General features: G+C 44.3%; 2 protein-coding genes across 6 annotated transcripts; both read left to right on the top strand.

The window, feature by feature from the left end:
* pnisr (PNN-interacting serine/arginine-rich protein) lies at positions 1–7449 on the top strand. 5 transcript variants are annotated; one of them, XM_035163128.2, is made up of 13 exons: positions 1–91; positions 607–714; positions 864–1040; positions 1984–2234; positions 2619–2781; positions 3056–3094; positions 3299–3489; positions 3666–3806; positions 3912–4011; positions 4639–4692; positions 5086–5280; positions 5419–6523; positions 7055–7449. In XM_035163128.2, exons 2-13 carry the CDS (start codon positions 627–629, stop codon positions 7086–7088), a joined length of 2538 nt encoding a protein of 845 aa, XP_035019019.1. In that variant the 5' UTR covers positions 1–91; positions 607–626; the 3' UTR covers positions 7089–7449. The 5 variants fall into 5 exon arrangements, with proteins under 5 accessions (XP_035019019.1, XP_035019018.1, XP_035019020.1 ...); XM_035163127.2 differs by having other exon boundaries at positions 2619–2946; XM_035163129.2 differs by lacking the exon at positions 3056–3094.
* Positions 7450–7967: 518 nt separating this feature from the next.
* coq3 (coenzyme Q3 methyltransferase) lies at positions 7968–16390 on the top strand. The gene is made up of 6 exons (XM_035163136.2): positions 7968–8245; positions 9797–9934; positions 12187–12286; positions 14228–14485; positions 15291–15450; positions 15781–16390. The coding sequence occupies exons 1-6, from the start codon at positions 8094–8096 to the stop codon at positions 15966–15968; spliced, it is 996 nt and encodes a 331-aa protein (XP_035019027.1). The 5' UTR covers positions 7968–8093; the 3' UTR covers positions 15969–16390.
* The last annotated feature ends 113 nt before the right edge of the window (positions 16391–16503 follow it).

The following is a 16503-nucleotide window of genomic DNA, read 5'->3' as shown; positions in this document are numbered from 1 at the left end:
GGCAGCCCCTGAAGGCAGCAGCAGAGCCTCAGCTCCAGTGCAGCCATTTTGATTCGGAGCCGCAGCATCGGAGGGAACCTTTGAGGAAAAGGTGCGGATTGTTTTACTTAAGGCAAAGATCTCATTCAGTCTCATTCACCGTACACATCTGCACGGACTCCAATCTAAACACAAGGGCACATTTGTTCAGCGGCTAAAATGCTCCTGCTATCTGTTAGCGTCCATTTCTTTTTATCTCGGCTAACGTTAGCTCGTGTTAGCTTGGCTGAGCTTCTGCTGCTCGGAGAAGCAGAGGCAGTTTATAGTTTAGGATTTTAACGACTTCGAATGTATTTATGCAATATGAATAAATGCAACAAGATATTAAAGCACGGAGCCTTTGATTCCTTTGGTGGATGGTCCCTAACTTAATGCTAACACAGAGCTAGCCGAGCAGCTTGAGGTAACGTTAGCACTGAAGTCGAAGCTAACGCTCACTCGTAAGTGTGTCCATTAGACCAGATCCAAGTGTACCGTTACAGCACATAAACGGATGTTGCCATGCCAGTTAGAGTGATGCTAATTTAAAGGTGTTAAACTTGAGTGTGGCTGGCCTCGGTGTTTCAGGTTCTGATCCAGGGAGAGAGATGTGGGACCAGGGAGGACAGCCCTGGCCGCAGTGGCCTCTGAGCCAGCAGCAGTGGATGCAGTCCTTCCAGCACCAGCAAGATCCAGGTCAGTGATGCAAATGCACAGTGAAAGCATTTGTTATTAACAAGAAATCTGCTGGTATTCCGTGCTCATCTCAAGCACCCTCCATAATAAGAGCCTTGTGTCTGTCAGTACATTTGACATCCATGTGTTTATCTTTTGACTTGGTGCAGGTCAAGTGGACTGGGCAGCTCTGGCACAGGCGTGGATAGCTCAGAAGGAGTCTACAGTAGCAGAGCAGCCGAACGTTCAGCCCAATGGGCAGGATATCCCAGGCCTGGAACCTGTCGGACAAAGTAACCATGGTGCCTTCCAGGGCGACCCAGCTTTTGGCAGAATGTGGCAGCCAGGTATGCATTCAATCCTATTGAGCTGCAAGGCATGTTTTTTCTGGTTATTGATTTTCTCTATTCTCTTCAAATGTATTTAAATCCTTATGGTGCACTCACATTAAAGGCAAAGCAAATATTTTGTGCATTGAGATTACACACAGTCAGTGCAAAGACACAAATTTCTTGCGATCTGCAAGTGACACGTTGCGACCGAAGCAAACTTCTCGTCTTTCCTTTCTCTAACTTGAGTTGAAATGCTTTTTGATTTCGAGAGAAAGATTTTCATGGTCGTGAAGGCCAATTACTGTTGAGAGTTAAACTCTGTGATTTGAGCTAGAAGGGCATCAAACTGACCACTGGTCAGCCACAGGTAGAGCTGGAATCAGTAGTCAACCAAACCAGAAAAATTTAATCCCTGAGCTGTGTGCGGGCTCTGATTGGTCTTGTGAACACACACACGACCGCTGCAGTGAATTTTCCAGAGTTTCCACGACAGGTACCACGCAGCAACTGCAGTCACCAGTAGACGTCCTCTTTCCTGGAGGAGAGTGGACATATATTTCAGGGTTGTTTATTTGCATTGCTTACTATCCTGAAGCCAAATTTACACTAGTAAAGCAATAGGATGACATGCTTTGCATTTTGTGTAAATGCAGCATTACGGTGTTGTCGTAACACATTTCATCATTTGTAGTCAAAGTGGTTCTGAAGATGTCTAACGCCAATAATGTATGTGATGTAATTTTAATAATTGGTATCGGATGAAGAAGATTAATCGGAAAAAAGATACAAGACATGAGACCTTAAAGGTGTAAGCTCACAAATAGACATGAAACATGTCAAACAGTCTCTCTTGGGCATCTACTACATAACTAATCAGAATTTCCCTTTGTGGGTACACAAAGATATTCATATTGCATTGGTTTGTATTTACTATGTAATCTTCCTACACTTTTAATAGAATGGGGAATGCATGGACAGCCCCCTCCTCCTCCTCCTCCTCCTCCTCCACCCCCTGACCAGGCCTGGATCCCTCCAGGGTCAGGACCAATGGATGTGGTGAACCCCAGTGAGGACAGCAACAGCCAGGACAGCGTGGAGTTCAACTCTGAAGCCCACCACGGGGTTTACCCCCAGAACAGCCATGGGTATGGGGCACAGCCCGACAGCTACGCCATGGCCCCCATGGCCATGAACCAGTTTGATTATCAGGTATGCAGATGCTACAGTAGAAACTGTTGAAGCGTTTGGGTTTTAGTGTGACAACCAAGTAACACAAGAAGGAGCAATCCATAGAAACTGTGCCGGGTCCCAGCATCTAGGTGTATCAGTCATTGCTTTCTTGATGCGGTGCAGAGGAAAGTGTTGGCTTGTTGAGGATCCAGCATGGTTTGGTATTATTTTATCAGCTGTTTTTTTTCTTCTTCAAGCAAACAGATTTTCTAGCACAGTTAGGAGCAATGGATGAATGTCAGCTAAAATAACCTGGGGAAAGACAACAGCCCCACCCTCATTGAATGCCACCTGGTGGTATTTACAGGACCTTCTGTGCTTTAAAATTCTCTTAATTTTTACTTTTGTGCTGTCTCTCCAAAGCATGGAGCTGCCTCATCCTTCACCCCCACACCTACGGGCTTCCACTCTCCATACTGGCAGGGTCCTCCTCAGAACAGACGAGATGCTAGACCCCCCGGGTTCAGAGAACGGCCCAGATCCCCTATCCAGCTCCCTGTCAAGCAGGAGGCCGCGGCACCATTAGGTGAGTGTGATTTCACTCAACCTAAGCCGGTTTCAGACCTGCGGAGGAACTCTGGAGATTTGGGTGTGGACATTCTCCGCAGTTTGCCTTTCACACAATCAACGGAGCGGGAGATTCTCTGCTCAGACATGTTCAGAACAGCAACAAATCCTCCACAGGTTTCAGGTGAGGGGTGGTGCATCAGTCAGAGGCAGCAAGTAACATATTCATTTGGTTGCAGAGATCACATATTTCTGATTACAGCACATCAACACCGTTATCCCCCATTATTCAGGCGAGAGGTGGAGCAGCCGGGTGCAGCTGACAGAGACAGGTAGTGATATACTAATTCTGCTGCGTAGATCATGTGATTGTCTTTACAACACACAGTCAGCTCTTATGACCACAAACTCTCTTGACATCTTCGTCGGTGTCTTCTACGAGTGTGAATGGAAAAGCTTAAAAACAAGTTGACAAATCTTGAAAACATATCAGTATGTGGATACAATCCTTTTGACCATGGGTTTCTCCTTTTTAGATGCTGTTAAAAGACGAACACTACCTGCGTGGATCCGTGAGGGCCTTGAAAAGATGGACAGAGAGAAGCAGAAGAAGCTGGAGCGAGAACGAATGGAGAAGGAGCGTGCAGAGATGGCGAAGGATGATGGCAACAAACACGAAGCAGACAAGGAGGGTGACGGGCCACGCGTGCCTCGCAAGAGTAAATTTGTAAGCAACACATTTCTGGCCTTGACTGCAGAAGGGTTATCTTTGAAAATCAGTTTACATTGTTGTGTTAGTGGTGATATGTATAATCCAACTGCAGCAATGATCGTGTTGAAATATGATGCAGATTTTGCTGCTTTGTTGATTGAATCTTAGTTTTTTTATTCTTTCTACTTCAGGACAGTGATGATGAGGGGAATGACGACAATAACGACGACGCGAAGCCCGTCATAAAGAGGGAGTTTTCTGTCCGGAGCCCATCACCTCCTGCAGAGGACAGTGAACCTGAAATGACTGAGGAGGAAAAGGAATTTCAGCTAGTCAGTTTGACCAATGCATCTACATTGTTGTAGTGGATCTAACCCCTTTTGAAAAGGTTTCATTGAAAATATTGCATTTCCTCTGCCTTTCCCCCTGGTTTTTAGATGGTCATCACAAAAACACTTCTGACAGAGATCCTTCTTGAGGTCACTAACGAAGAGATCGTACACGTCGCCAAAGATACTCACCGGAAAGCTACTCGAGGTCTGCTTTTGTTTTTTCCAGTTTATGCATCATCCATACTTGTCACCAAGACATTGTTGAAATCTGAAGAGAATCCATTATATTTATATAAGCATTTTAAATCAGTGGGTCAGTGGTGCCCTGTAAAAGGGTGATTGAGCAACAAACATGGTAATAAAAACATGGGTGTATGTCTGAAATGTATTCTCAACTAATGCATCAGAAGGAGAGTGAGCAGAGCCATGTTTCCTACAAACGCTTACTTGAAAACATCTTCATGGCATTGAAGGTGCAACTGAAAGACTGTATGACTGAATAAAGTCTCAGCATTGACTCAGACCAGCAACCAGTTATAGACACAAGTGACTTTCTCCATTCAAGTGACTGTGCATTAGTACAGATTGGTTCTTTTCCTCCAGTCCAACTGTTTGACTTGGATTGGGACAGAAGTCTGTTTGTTAACCCTTTCTCTTCTCTCCATTTTTTTTCCTTTTGTTTTCCTTTTTGTTTTGTTTCTTCTCTTACCAACGGCAGCTCATGTGAATAGTGCTTTATCTGTGACCGCCCTCTCTAGCGACTCTCGAGCCTTTGAGGATATGGCAGTATGTGTTTTTAACATGTTGTTCCTGTTGTTGATGTGAATCAAAGCTCCTGCAAAACAGCTGGCACAGTCAAGTGCACTGGCTTCTCTGACTGGTCTCAGTGAGTATCCCTTTTTTGTCACCGGGGGGAGGGAAGAAAAATAATTTAAATTTTTTACGTGATGCCGCCATGTTAGTTGGAACTGGAAAAAAAAACGCAGGATAAAGATTCATTAAGACTGAAGTGGCATCCTGGGTTTAGTTTTCACTTTGATGGTAAAAGCATGCGCTCAAAGTATTGATATTAATATTTTTAAAGGATATCTGTATGTATTAGTTTGGTTTTAAGAGGATTATTGATATGAAATACAGCGTTAAACAGGAGTAAGTGCCTTTTTTGGGAGTGAGGGGACCTTGGGTTCTGAATAAGGGGTTTCAGAAGTTGGAACCTGATTGTGAGAATGGATCTGGGTCCTTTCCAACACTCAACAACCTGGGGGCTCTGTTGTGGCAGGCGGGCTCGGTGACTATGGTTCAGATGAGAGTGAGGATGACGATGAGCGCAGCGTGCGAGGATCCGAGTCCTCCGACACAGACGAGGAGGAGTTGCGCCACCGCATCCGTGAGAAGCAGGACGCCTTCCGCCGCAAAGAACGGGAAATGCAGCAGCTGCTAGAAAAACAAGCACAAGAGGCTCTGCTTGCACGCGGTAAGATGTTTGAGTCTTTGTGTGTAAAATTACAACACAGTAACTAGTCGGACTTTAATGCCTCAAAATGTCATACATTGCTGTGTTACATATCTTAACAGATCCAATTTCCTGGTTTGTCTTTGTTTGTTTCTACAGAGGAGATGGTGAAGGAGAGATTGAGCAGAGAAAAAGGGGAGCATGATGAGGGCCAGGCAGAGATCCCACACAAGCAGGAAGTAAAAGAGAGGGAGGCGGAGCCCATGGTAGAGAGGCGTAGGTCCCGTAGTGAAAAGGAGGGTAGTGAAAGCAAGCACTCCGGTAGAGGGAAGGAGCGATCGGGACGAGGTGGCAGCGATTCCCCTGCAAATGGTCACAGCAGCAGCTCATTGTCCACCTCCAGCCACAGCAGCAGTCGTTCTTCATCCTCCTCCTCTTCTTCTTCAGCATCTTCCCGCAGCTCCTCTCGATCGTCCTCCCCACAAAGGAAGAGGAGACGTAGTCGCTCTTCGTCACACAAGGCTCGCAAACGCAGCCACAGTTCACATAGGCGTCGCAGCGATCGTAGTGAGAAGGTCAGGGACAGGAGGAGGAGCAGTGCTGACAGGTCAGGCCGCCACAAGACAGACCGCAGTGATTCCAGGGAGCGCAGGAGTCGCAGGAGCAGGTCCAGATCCAGAGACAGGGGCAAAGCCAGGGCCAGAGACAGCCGCAGTCGCAGCAGGGAGAGGGAGAAGGAGAAAGACCGGGATAAGGAGAGGAAGAGGAGCAGAGAGTGCAGGGATAGCAGTCATAGTCGCAGCAGCAAACAAAAGCAGAAGGCCTCCAGCAAAGACAGAGAGAGGCGGAGAGACAGGAGTCGCAGCCATGAGAAAGATAAGAAAAAGAAGGATAAAGACAAGGATAGGGAGAAAGATTCTGATAAAAAGAAAGAAAAACCAAAGGGCAATGAGAAAGAAAAGGAAAAAGGAAGCTCTGGAGTTACCGAGGAGAATGGCAAATCAAAGAAACGGAAAGAGAGCGACTCATTCACGGACTCTCAGGGTGACAAGCACTCCCGGCAGGAGAGCAAAGGCAGCAAGAAGGGCTCCGCCAAAGCTAGCAAGAAACGCTCAGACTCTGACTCGAGTAGATCCCCTTCCCCCGAGGTTAGCAAGGAAAAGAAATCTAAGAAATCCAAACGTAGTCGCTCACGGTCGACGGAAAAATCTCACAAGTCTGGTAAGAAGGCAAGCCGCAAACACAAGTCTAAGTCGCGATCAAGGTAGTATTCGTTTTTATTCTCTCTTTCTTATTGTATGTTCTCATTGTATGTCTCATTGTGATTTCTCTGGATTCCTTGTAGTCAATGTATTTTTCAATAACTGAAGGAAAATCCTGAAAAATGATTGTTTTCGAAAACTCGGCTTCAGTCACATACATCTGTTGCAATAAAGAGTTTTAGTATATAATACTTTCTATCAAATGCAAATTGACCATGAATGAATTTCAGTTTCATCAAATCTTGATGTTACCCTCTGTTGCCTTGAGAGAGCCTAGATCTCTATTTTTTAGCCCTTGTTAAAATGTGTAATCTGTCTCCTGCCCAGAGAACTGCGGGGAAACTTAGATAAGGTCTTAGTAATGTCCTAGGAAATACAGATCACTTGGCTGCACAGGGTAGATGTGGTTGTCTAGAGTATGCAGGACTCATGTTTTCATGTACAGTATGTCTGGTGCATGTCTGTATTATAGTATGTGTGGGTAAGTGTTCTCGGTGCATCATATTAATGTTTTGTCTGCGCCTCTCTTACAGGTCAGCGTCCCTCTCCCGTCATAGCAGACGCTGAGGAGCACAGCTAACCTCATGATCTGTGCACGTTACCATTTTAAATTCCATGAGTTGAACAGGCTTGTCTCATTATAGAGGCAGTTGTGTAGGTGACCGCCCCTCCCTCCCTCTCTCTCTCTCTCTTTCTCTCTCATACATTTCTTTTTTTTTTTCATCTCTGTAAATATGTTGTTATTTTAAAGTGTGACTGAAGAACAAGACATTTTGAATGGTAGGAGTTTACACTTGTAATTTTATGCAGAACTTAACAAGACTCGGTAGACACTAAAGATTCAAGTTGTATCATTTTAAACAGTAACAGGGTTCATCTTTTTCCTCCAATATTATTGTAAAATGTCAATAAAACTGTTTGTTCCTTGTTTTTGCTTCTGTCTTTGATCATACTGTCAGTGAACAGGAACCCATTTTATGTCAAACTTGAAAATACTACATTTATAAATCACAGGACAGTGCTGCTGTTACTGTGTATCTGGATAATGCATCATAGTTGTACCCTTGGACTACATGATGAAGAAGCAATCACAAGCACTGAAGGGTCATAAGCACGAAAATATCATCCAATTACATCAGTTCTGCAGAAAAATGTCTGACCTTTACTCACAAAGTGCAGTTGGTGTCTAAACAGATCATCCTCACACAGGCCTCATGAAGAATTCAGGAACTCGCTCTAAAAATATGAACATATTGAACTTTTTACAAAAATCCACAATGCCTGATGACATTTATCGTCTGTCACAACCCTAAATCAACCATTACACAAAGATTCAGTCAACATATCCACCTACCTATTTTTATCCTCAGCGTAAAGTAGGTTTGTCATTTCCTTCCTGTCGCTATCACCAACTAATCGTTCCGGCCGGAACTGAAGTTGCTGTCGTTTCTACCCGAGCAGTAAACGCTGGAACACCGGAGGTCCCACTGCCTGGTGCTGGCCACAGACTGTTTATATAAAGGTGGTTGTAGGTGCAGAGCAGACCGTGTGGCTGCAGCGCGGGGCGGTGACATGTATTGTAAGAGGTTGGAACGCCTCGTGTCGGGGCTGTACAGATGTCGGAGCGGCTCGTGCCGGGCCGCGGTGCGTGGGCAGCGGGCAGCGGGGCCGCAGAGGAGCGCTGCCGTGTGGAGCCCGTGTCCGACTGAGTCCTGTCCCTTCAGGTACAGTGGAAGGTTCAGGGGGACAGCAGCAGGGCCGCTCTGTTCATGGTGCTGGTCCTGGTTGTGTTGGGAGGGGTCAGAACAAGCAGCTGACAGCTCAGTCAGGGGTCAACCTATCAAACTAAAAGCACCGATTAAACGATCATTTTCCTGACAATGTTGGAATGTATCAGAATGAAAGTTTGGCTGCAACCCAACCGTCTTTCTTGGTGTTGATTATTCTTATTATTCTGCAACAAGTCAGAATATGCTTTTAGAAAAGACTGAGCTTTAAATACATCTAATTATGAAACAATAACATCTTGAAAAGCAGCACATGCTTACACTAGAGACGCAGGGTTTGACACATCAACACTCCCTGTGTGGTCACTTTTCACTTCATCCACCAACTCATCGGCTCACTCTGTGTCAAATCACCACAGTCTCAGATTCTCCTCCTTCTCATATTTGTCAGCTCTTCATATTATTGTTCCTACCCCTTATCTGGGCAGCCATGTTTGATCATGAATATCTTGACAATTATTGTTGGCCAGCCTCACCACCTCGTCATTGGAGGATGAAAAGACAAACATATTTTCTGTACATGCCAAAGGTTAATAAAAGCTTGTACTGGCCTACCAATGTATATATGAGGCCTTTGAGTTAGTTAAAAGTACAAAACCTCTCAAAATGAGAGCGACATTGCAGGTACTTCAAATCCACGTTTTTGTATTATGTGATTTCAGTCAATATTTTATCTTCATAAGGAAATAGCATAAATAAAAATTGTGGAAGCATAACTTGGGCATTTTCATTGGTCCCAAAAAAGTATTTTCTGTAGCCAGAAGGAACAGAAACATATTTATGGAAATAGCTTGATTTATAGTTGTTTAGGTTCCAGTGGCCTTCCAGATTTCCGTTTTTACAAAAATAGACAAAATTCTAGATCATTTTACCCATGGTAGAAAAAATGTCTGCCTGTGCCATGGGAATAATAATAATTAGGGATACATATTTTCAGCACATGCATTGGAATAGAGGGTGAGGTTGTGAATATTGAAAAACAACAAAACAAATAAGGTTTGAATGGTTTCTGAGAAAGGACAGGCATCTTTAAGGAGGCTTTAAATTCTCTGTGCACAGCTACCTGTTACCAGTTTCCTTGACCTCTAAACTTTAATTTATCTTGCATGATACAAACGCATTTCAGCACTGACGTTAACCTAAACATGCCCAAAGTAAGACATGCTATTAATAGTTACTGCAATAAACATTGACTGAAATATTTATCTGCAAACATGACCTCCCAGATAAGATTTGTGAGAGTGAAACAAATAAAATACATCAATGCAATTGAACAGACATGTTGTTCTGACCTTTTGGGACACGATCATTTAACAGACGAGCTGCTGTAACGTTTCCTGTTTCCTGTCTGACTTGACACTGAATGACCCAGCAGGAGGATTCTGTAGCTTTATATAAGAGGCAGACACTTTAAACTTCATGGCCCCAGAACCTTTTCTCCAGTTGCCGACAGTGTTTAATGGTCCCTGTCTGTTTTTCCATGTGCAGCACTCGGCCATCCTCCAAAAACACAGTGGACCCCGATGAGGTGAGGAGGTTCCAGTCCCTGGCCGGCAAGTGGTGGGATGAAAAGGGAGAATTCGCAGCTCTTCATGCCATGAATGACCTGCGGGTGCCTTTTATACGGTGTGTGTCTGTGCAAAATATATGTTTCAATATCTATCATGGTTTTGCAAATGCAAAGATGTCTTGCCCAAGTTGCTGTCAACACAGGCGTCGAGCTGTTGGGTCAAAATATAACCTGAAGCAGATCCGGCCTTGTGGTGTAGGAGAGCAGAGAACACATCAGGGATCCGGCGAATCAACAGAAATGTGAAGTGACAGGATTCCTTCGCACATCAGCACATTTTCAGCCGTCCCTACTCTACATACGAGTGTTTTGGGGGCTGGCTGCGACTCTGTTTTGATTGATAAGATCTGCTCTCGGGGGACTGCGCATGATAATCATTACGTTCGCCGAGAGCCCACTGAGGCTCCCCCCTTCCCCCTCCATGGTCGTGTTGGTGGTGATGGGTGTTTATGCTGACAGTGTGACAGCTCCAGTGCCAGTGTATGTCTGAGTGTGGCTGATTCTCCAGATACAGCTCTGCCCTCAGGGTGCGTCTAAATGAGATGCACCACTGTTGCTGCTGCACCTTTACACTCTGACAGTCTCACTGTGATGCAGTTGATGCTGCTGTGGAACCGTGCAGCCTTCTTTGTTTTAATGGTCCATCAAGGTCAGACCTCAGTAATATTGAAATGTATTACTCTGACTTTAGATCTTTCCAAATGTTGCTCTCTGTTGATGGTTGTAGTGTTTTCTTCATGGAGATAGTTCAGGGGTTCTACGATGCTCTGGCTCAGTTGTCCCAACAGTTAGGTCACTCCAGTTGGGTAAACAGCACAACAGCACATGGTTACACCATTGTTGTGTTAAAAGGAAATGCTCATTATGAGTGACTAATTTAAAGAATAAGACTTGGCCTTTTTCCTCTAAGATTACATGAATGATTATGAGGAAAATGTGCAGGAGTCAGGATTGAGTCAGACATTTTTGAAAACTGAATATGCCACATTACTGTAAATACAGATAATAAAGACTGTTGTCCAACCTAAATATTTCAGTCACTTTGAAATTCTAGTAATAAAGTAGAGTAATAAGTAATACACCACCGTTACAGACAGTAGACGCAGTACAATGTGTGGTCATATGGAAAGAAAATACATTTCTTGCTGTTATTTTCCTCTTTTCCACTTTAGATGAAGAAATGATCAGTTCAGTTCTCCAGGGTAATTGCTAGTAAAGAGCCCTGCATGTAAACACAGGTGGCATTGATCCAGTGGTCTGCAAGAAGACTGGTAATTGCTAATATAATGTGTTTAAAGCAAATCATTTAGAAGGGTAGTTTGTCTCTTTTGCAGAGACAGAGAAAACTGAGCCAAAATGATTTATAATTTAAACATCCCAGAAAATATGTCGACATAATATGGGTAAAATTATGATTACTTTCTAAATGTTTATTTTCAATTGTGTTTTTGTTTTTGATTCATGTTTTCCTTTTATGTATAGTAATTCATAAGAAACGTTATGGCCAAGTTGAAAAATATCAAGCTTCAATTACATTTGTTTGTCAACATCTGAGGAATTTCAGTATCTTAGTATCAGTATTTTTCACTCCCTAGTTTGACTCCTTTGGCAATCCAAAGGCTCTGGTCAAAATGATCACAAACAGATCTCTTCACTCTTTTTTGACTAGTAGAAGTATGAATCTTTTCTCTTCTTTTATCATAACCCTCCATCCTGCATAGTTGATCATGTTGAGATACTTTGACATTCCGCTCAGATGTGGATAAGAAGCCTTTGTCAGTGTCTTTGTGTATTGCGGTGATGTCAGGAGCTAGTTAGGTGGATGTCTGCTAACATCTAATCTCATTTCCTTCACTGTTTGCACGAGTGCTCACGCACCGCAGCAGAGCTTTAATGAGGATGATGCATACCCAGATCCGAGGCTGCTCTGCATGTTTCGCGCCCGAGGCAGGCGGCCGCTAGACAGCGTGTGAGGGGATGAAGGAGCACAGGAGCAAGGTAGGGCTGACTCTGTAGCCAGAGGATAATTTGAGGTTGTCAGCTGGCCAACACTTTAGCTCGCAGCTAAATGGAGGCGGTGTTTGTGACAGAGGGGTAAGCAGAATGTAGAGATTCTTTGGGGTCTCCCGCCTCCCATACATGCAGGCTGTGGTTGTTTTAAGAATACTCGCATCTTCCCTCAGTGCTTTTCACATCAGATTAGACTGTGAGCATAACATGAAGGGGCGTCTGTTGGACCGCAAGAGACAGATGTGAGAGCGGAGAGACGTTTTAATTTGAAATTTCAAATGTGTGTTTACCTGCACAGGGATAATCTGCTGAATGTGCATAGAGCACGGCATCCTGGGAAACCGCTGGCAGGACTCAGAATACTGGACGTTGGCTGTGGAGGAGGCCTGCTCACAGAGGTAAAGTGTGTGTGTGTGTGTGTGTGTGTGTGTGTGTGTGTGTGTGTGTGTGTGTGTGTGTGTGTGTGTGTGTGTGTGTGTGTGTGTGTGTGTGTGTGTTTTTGAGAGAGAGATGCCGATCCAGTGAGAACAAGGACATGTAGACAAAAATATCTTTCCTGTACACAATCTGTCCAGTCGCAATTGTTTCAATTGCTACCTTTCACGTCACATTCAGCCTTTTATTTTAATCCTGCAGATTGCAGTCTGTTACACTATGAGATTCTGCTTCCAGTGCATTGTAGTGTCAGTCTGTTCACATACATACCAGTGCTGGAAAAACATTTTCATGTCAGGCCGGTTCTCGTTCTCTTTTGATTTGACTGGTCTCAGTGTGGTGGATCGGACAGTCGGTCGTTTACAGTTGTTTATCTGTTTGTTAGTGTTGATAGCTGCGCACCGAGGACACAGCTCCTGTCTCTGCCCTCGTTTGAACTGAGGACATACCAGCTGTGTTTTGTGATTTGGGAAGACAAAATCAGGTCCTGTATTTATAAGGCTCTGTCACCCAGGCTGTCGTATTCAGACACACACAAACACAAAACCCCCTGAAAAAAGTGTCTGTTAAGATTTAAACTGTGTTTGTGTCTCGGGGTGTCTTGTCACTGTAAGTCGACCCATCAGAAGGGATCAGGCAGGATGGAGATTAGCCCCTGGCCAAGCAAGTGCAGCTCTCAACACAGGGATGTGTTTCTACCTAATGTCCAGAAGAGGGCACTGTAGCTCACATTCAGCCACTTCAGATGTTTATTCTAACATGCTGTTGAATTAAAATCTGTGTGGTATTGCGTCGATCCTTCACCGACTGTGCCGTGAATTTACTTTCACATTAACATGCTTATTGTTTATTGTACTGTCTTATAGATGAAAAAGTAAATATATTCCATGAAACATGGGTGGCAGTGATGTTTACTCTAAACACTGATGCATTACAAGATGCCTGTAGACATTTCTCTGTAGTGTGAAATATCAGGCAGCTTAACTTCACAAAAATGAGAATCTGTTTTAAAGAACCCAAACCTCAGGAAGTTAAATAAATTTGGATATTGAGCAGACCATTAAAAACTGTGGAAGAATCTGTCCAAGAATATGATTTTTTTTTTTAACCTAATTGAATTTATAGAAAGTGTTCATTATTCATTCATACAGCTGGTTAAACTGGGACATCATGGATGCAATCAAGTGTAAAAAAGTGTATACACCCGCCAAGGCCCAACCGTCCCTTAATGAAAGCACATTTAATTTCTATAGATCTGGATTTTTATTTGGATCTGCACCAAATTGCACACACTCCTAAATATCAGTCCACTAAACATATCGGATTTGTATCATCAAGATCAAGAATTATTCCCTGGTAAATGTATTAAAAAGCACCCTATCGTCAAATGTTTAAAATAATTCCTGGTTCAGCGCCCGGATCCACACCAGAATTGATGAGGTCCTTCCTTCGGACATGGCCCATCCCTCCTTAGATGTTACAGCATCCACAGTGTAATCTTGTGTACAAACAAACAAAACCAACAGACCGGGGTGAAAGTATAATCACCTCCATGGCGGAGGTGGTAAAAGGAGAAACATTTTCAAAATCGTGAGTGAACCGACCCTTTGTGGCCACACTGACTTTTTACCATGATGGAGATCCTACAGATGAGGTGGAGACACCACAATGTGCTGAATGCAAACCTTACCCAGGATTTCACACATAGAGATAGCTCTCTCTCTTTTTTCTTTTATTTATGTATGCGCTTGGTCATTGTTTTTAGCAGTGTGGTGTAGCCAAAGACGGATTTGAGCATATGGACAAAGATAATTTCTGATTTGATGTTCTTGTGTGGCTTTTTAAAACGTTTTGATGTAGAACAATTCCAGGTGTGACTCTCCTCATTCCCTCCTCCTCCCCAGCCTCTAGGTCGCCTGGGGGCTAATGTGGTGGGAATAGATCCGGTAGAGGACAGCATCTACACGGCTCAGCTGCATGCGTCCTATGACCCGGACGTTCGTGATTCCGTCTCCTATCAGGCCTGCACCCTTGAGGAGCTCTCGGCGGACGGGGAGGAGGAGAAGGGAGCGGGTCAGTTTGATGCCGTTGTAGCGTCAGAGGTGGTGGAACATCTGGCCGATCTGGAAACATTTGCCTTCTGCAGCAGCCACGTGCTGAAGGTGTGTCCCGTGTGTGTGTGTGTGTGTGTGTGTGTGTGAGATTCTCCTCCCAGCTGTTGACTCATGTCAAATATTTCTGCATCTGTACAGGGCCTGTCTGCGTGTTCATCTGAGCATATGCTAAGGTTCATATGCAGATTTTGTTAGGTTTGTTGTGTTTGCATCTGCTGGGAATAGGTTAGCATCATGTTTTTATAAATGTGCTTTGTATTGAATCTTGTCGAGCTCTGATGGAAAGCTGTGCATCAATACCGAGGCCAGATGATCGTAATCTCCTCGGCCAGTGGGCCAGAGTGTTAAGAGGGAAAAAAGCCGCCTAATCTTCACTCAATGCCTCTGCACTTGGATTAGGAAACACTGGACTTCTGCTCTTTCTGTCTGGCCCATACTGCTCACTTGTATTATTTTACTTAAATAAAAAACTTTACAGTGTATCTTGCTTCAGGACACTTCAGCAAGGAGGCTTTAGTATGAACTCGTGTATTGTTTGGATTCATTCAGTAGAAAACGAGCTGCACTCTGACTCTTTTATTTTCCATCCCTTCCACTTTCTCCCCCAGTCCACTCTCCCTCCCCTTTTGACCAAGGTAGAACTCTGTTACCTCCCAGTCATGTGCACTGGTCTCTCTCCACTGAAAGCTCTAAATCCACTCTATATATATCCTCCGGTAGCCATGCACCTCACATGTGTAGAACATACCTACAGGGATGTTCTTTCTGCAGCAGTGATGCAGTTTAAACAAAAGATAAAACTGCGAGTCTCTCTTACTTGATGAACTAAAACTGTTGTTTTCTGTGTGTGCAGCCAGGCGGCTCCCTCTTCATCACTACTATTAATAAAACCAACCTGTCGTACGCTCTGGGTATTGTCGTAGCCGAACAGCTGCTGCGCATCGTTCCCAGCGGGACCCATGATTGGGAGAAGTTTATCAGCCCAGTGGATCTGGAGCGCCTCCTGGAGTCCAGTAAGTCCTCATTATCACATGGAGGGGAAAAGAGCACATGAATGTTACAACACCTTCTTTTGTTATTAACCAACAGTAGAACATGTACCTCGGCCAAGGCCCAACAATCCCTTTATGAAACCACATGTATGTTCAGTTAGTGTAAATATGACTTGAGCAAACGCCGCAGTTAAACTGAGATTTGTCTCAGTCTGTAGTTCTGTTGCTATTACACGAGTTTAGAATCTTCCGTTAAAGATGTAAAAAGAAGGGAAAATGTGTCCGTTGTGTGGCTGTGGTGATTTCCTGTGTCCGCCCTCTAACCACTCCACTCTCCTCATCCTTTATCAGATGGTTTCTCGGTGCAGTCTGTACGAGGAATGCTGTACAACCCAGTATCAGGAGCCTGGAGCTGGACAAACAGCACGGCCATCAACTACGCCCTCCACGCTGTCAAACTGAGTGACGATCCCCAGCCGGACCGAGCTGAGGACAGCGGCCCCCACCCAGAGCACCACAGTGCTGCGACACACAGCTGAGCCACAAGACTGAGGAACAAGTCAGAAAAAACGAAACCAATAAATTCACACGTGTGGAGTCGTAACTTCACGGAGGCCGGAGGCTGTGATGCAGCATGTGAAGTTATTAAAGGAAATGGACAAACAGCCTTGAGATAGAATTAGAGATGAGCTGCAGTTGCTGATTTGCACTCAGAATGCATCATGCTATCAGTTTTCATTCAGCCTTTACTTTCCTATAAGCCAGAGTGACACCGATTGTTTTACTAGTATTTGATGAGGGTGCATCCTCCAACAGCAGAGCGGTGCAGCCACACACAACCTGAGAATCTTTGAAGTTCACATTGGCCATTTATTTATCAGTATACACTGTGCTGAATCAGATCTGTGCTTTATGTTGAATATGTTGTGATATCTATTAAAGTTGTCTTTGATGAGTGGAAGTACAACTGTGAAGAATCTGATTTGTCAAACAGCCACATGTCACGTCACTGAAAACCATTTTTAGAAGCTAAAGCCGATGTAAGTGGCGTCCCCGCACGAGAGGGGACAGTCA

This window comes from Hippoglossus stenolepis, chromosome 8, assembly GCF_022539355.2.
Source record: "Hippoglossus stenolepis isolate QCI-W04-F060 chromosome 8, HSTE1.2, whole genome shotgun sequence".
In the NCBI taxonomy this organism is placed as follows: Eukaryota; Metazoa; Chordata; class Actinopteri; order Pleuronectiformes; family Pleuronectidae; genus Hippoglossus; species Hippoglossus stenolepis.
The sequence above is the reverse complement of the archived record's forward strand: the minus strand, read 5'-3'. Positions and strand labels throughout refer to the sequence as shown.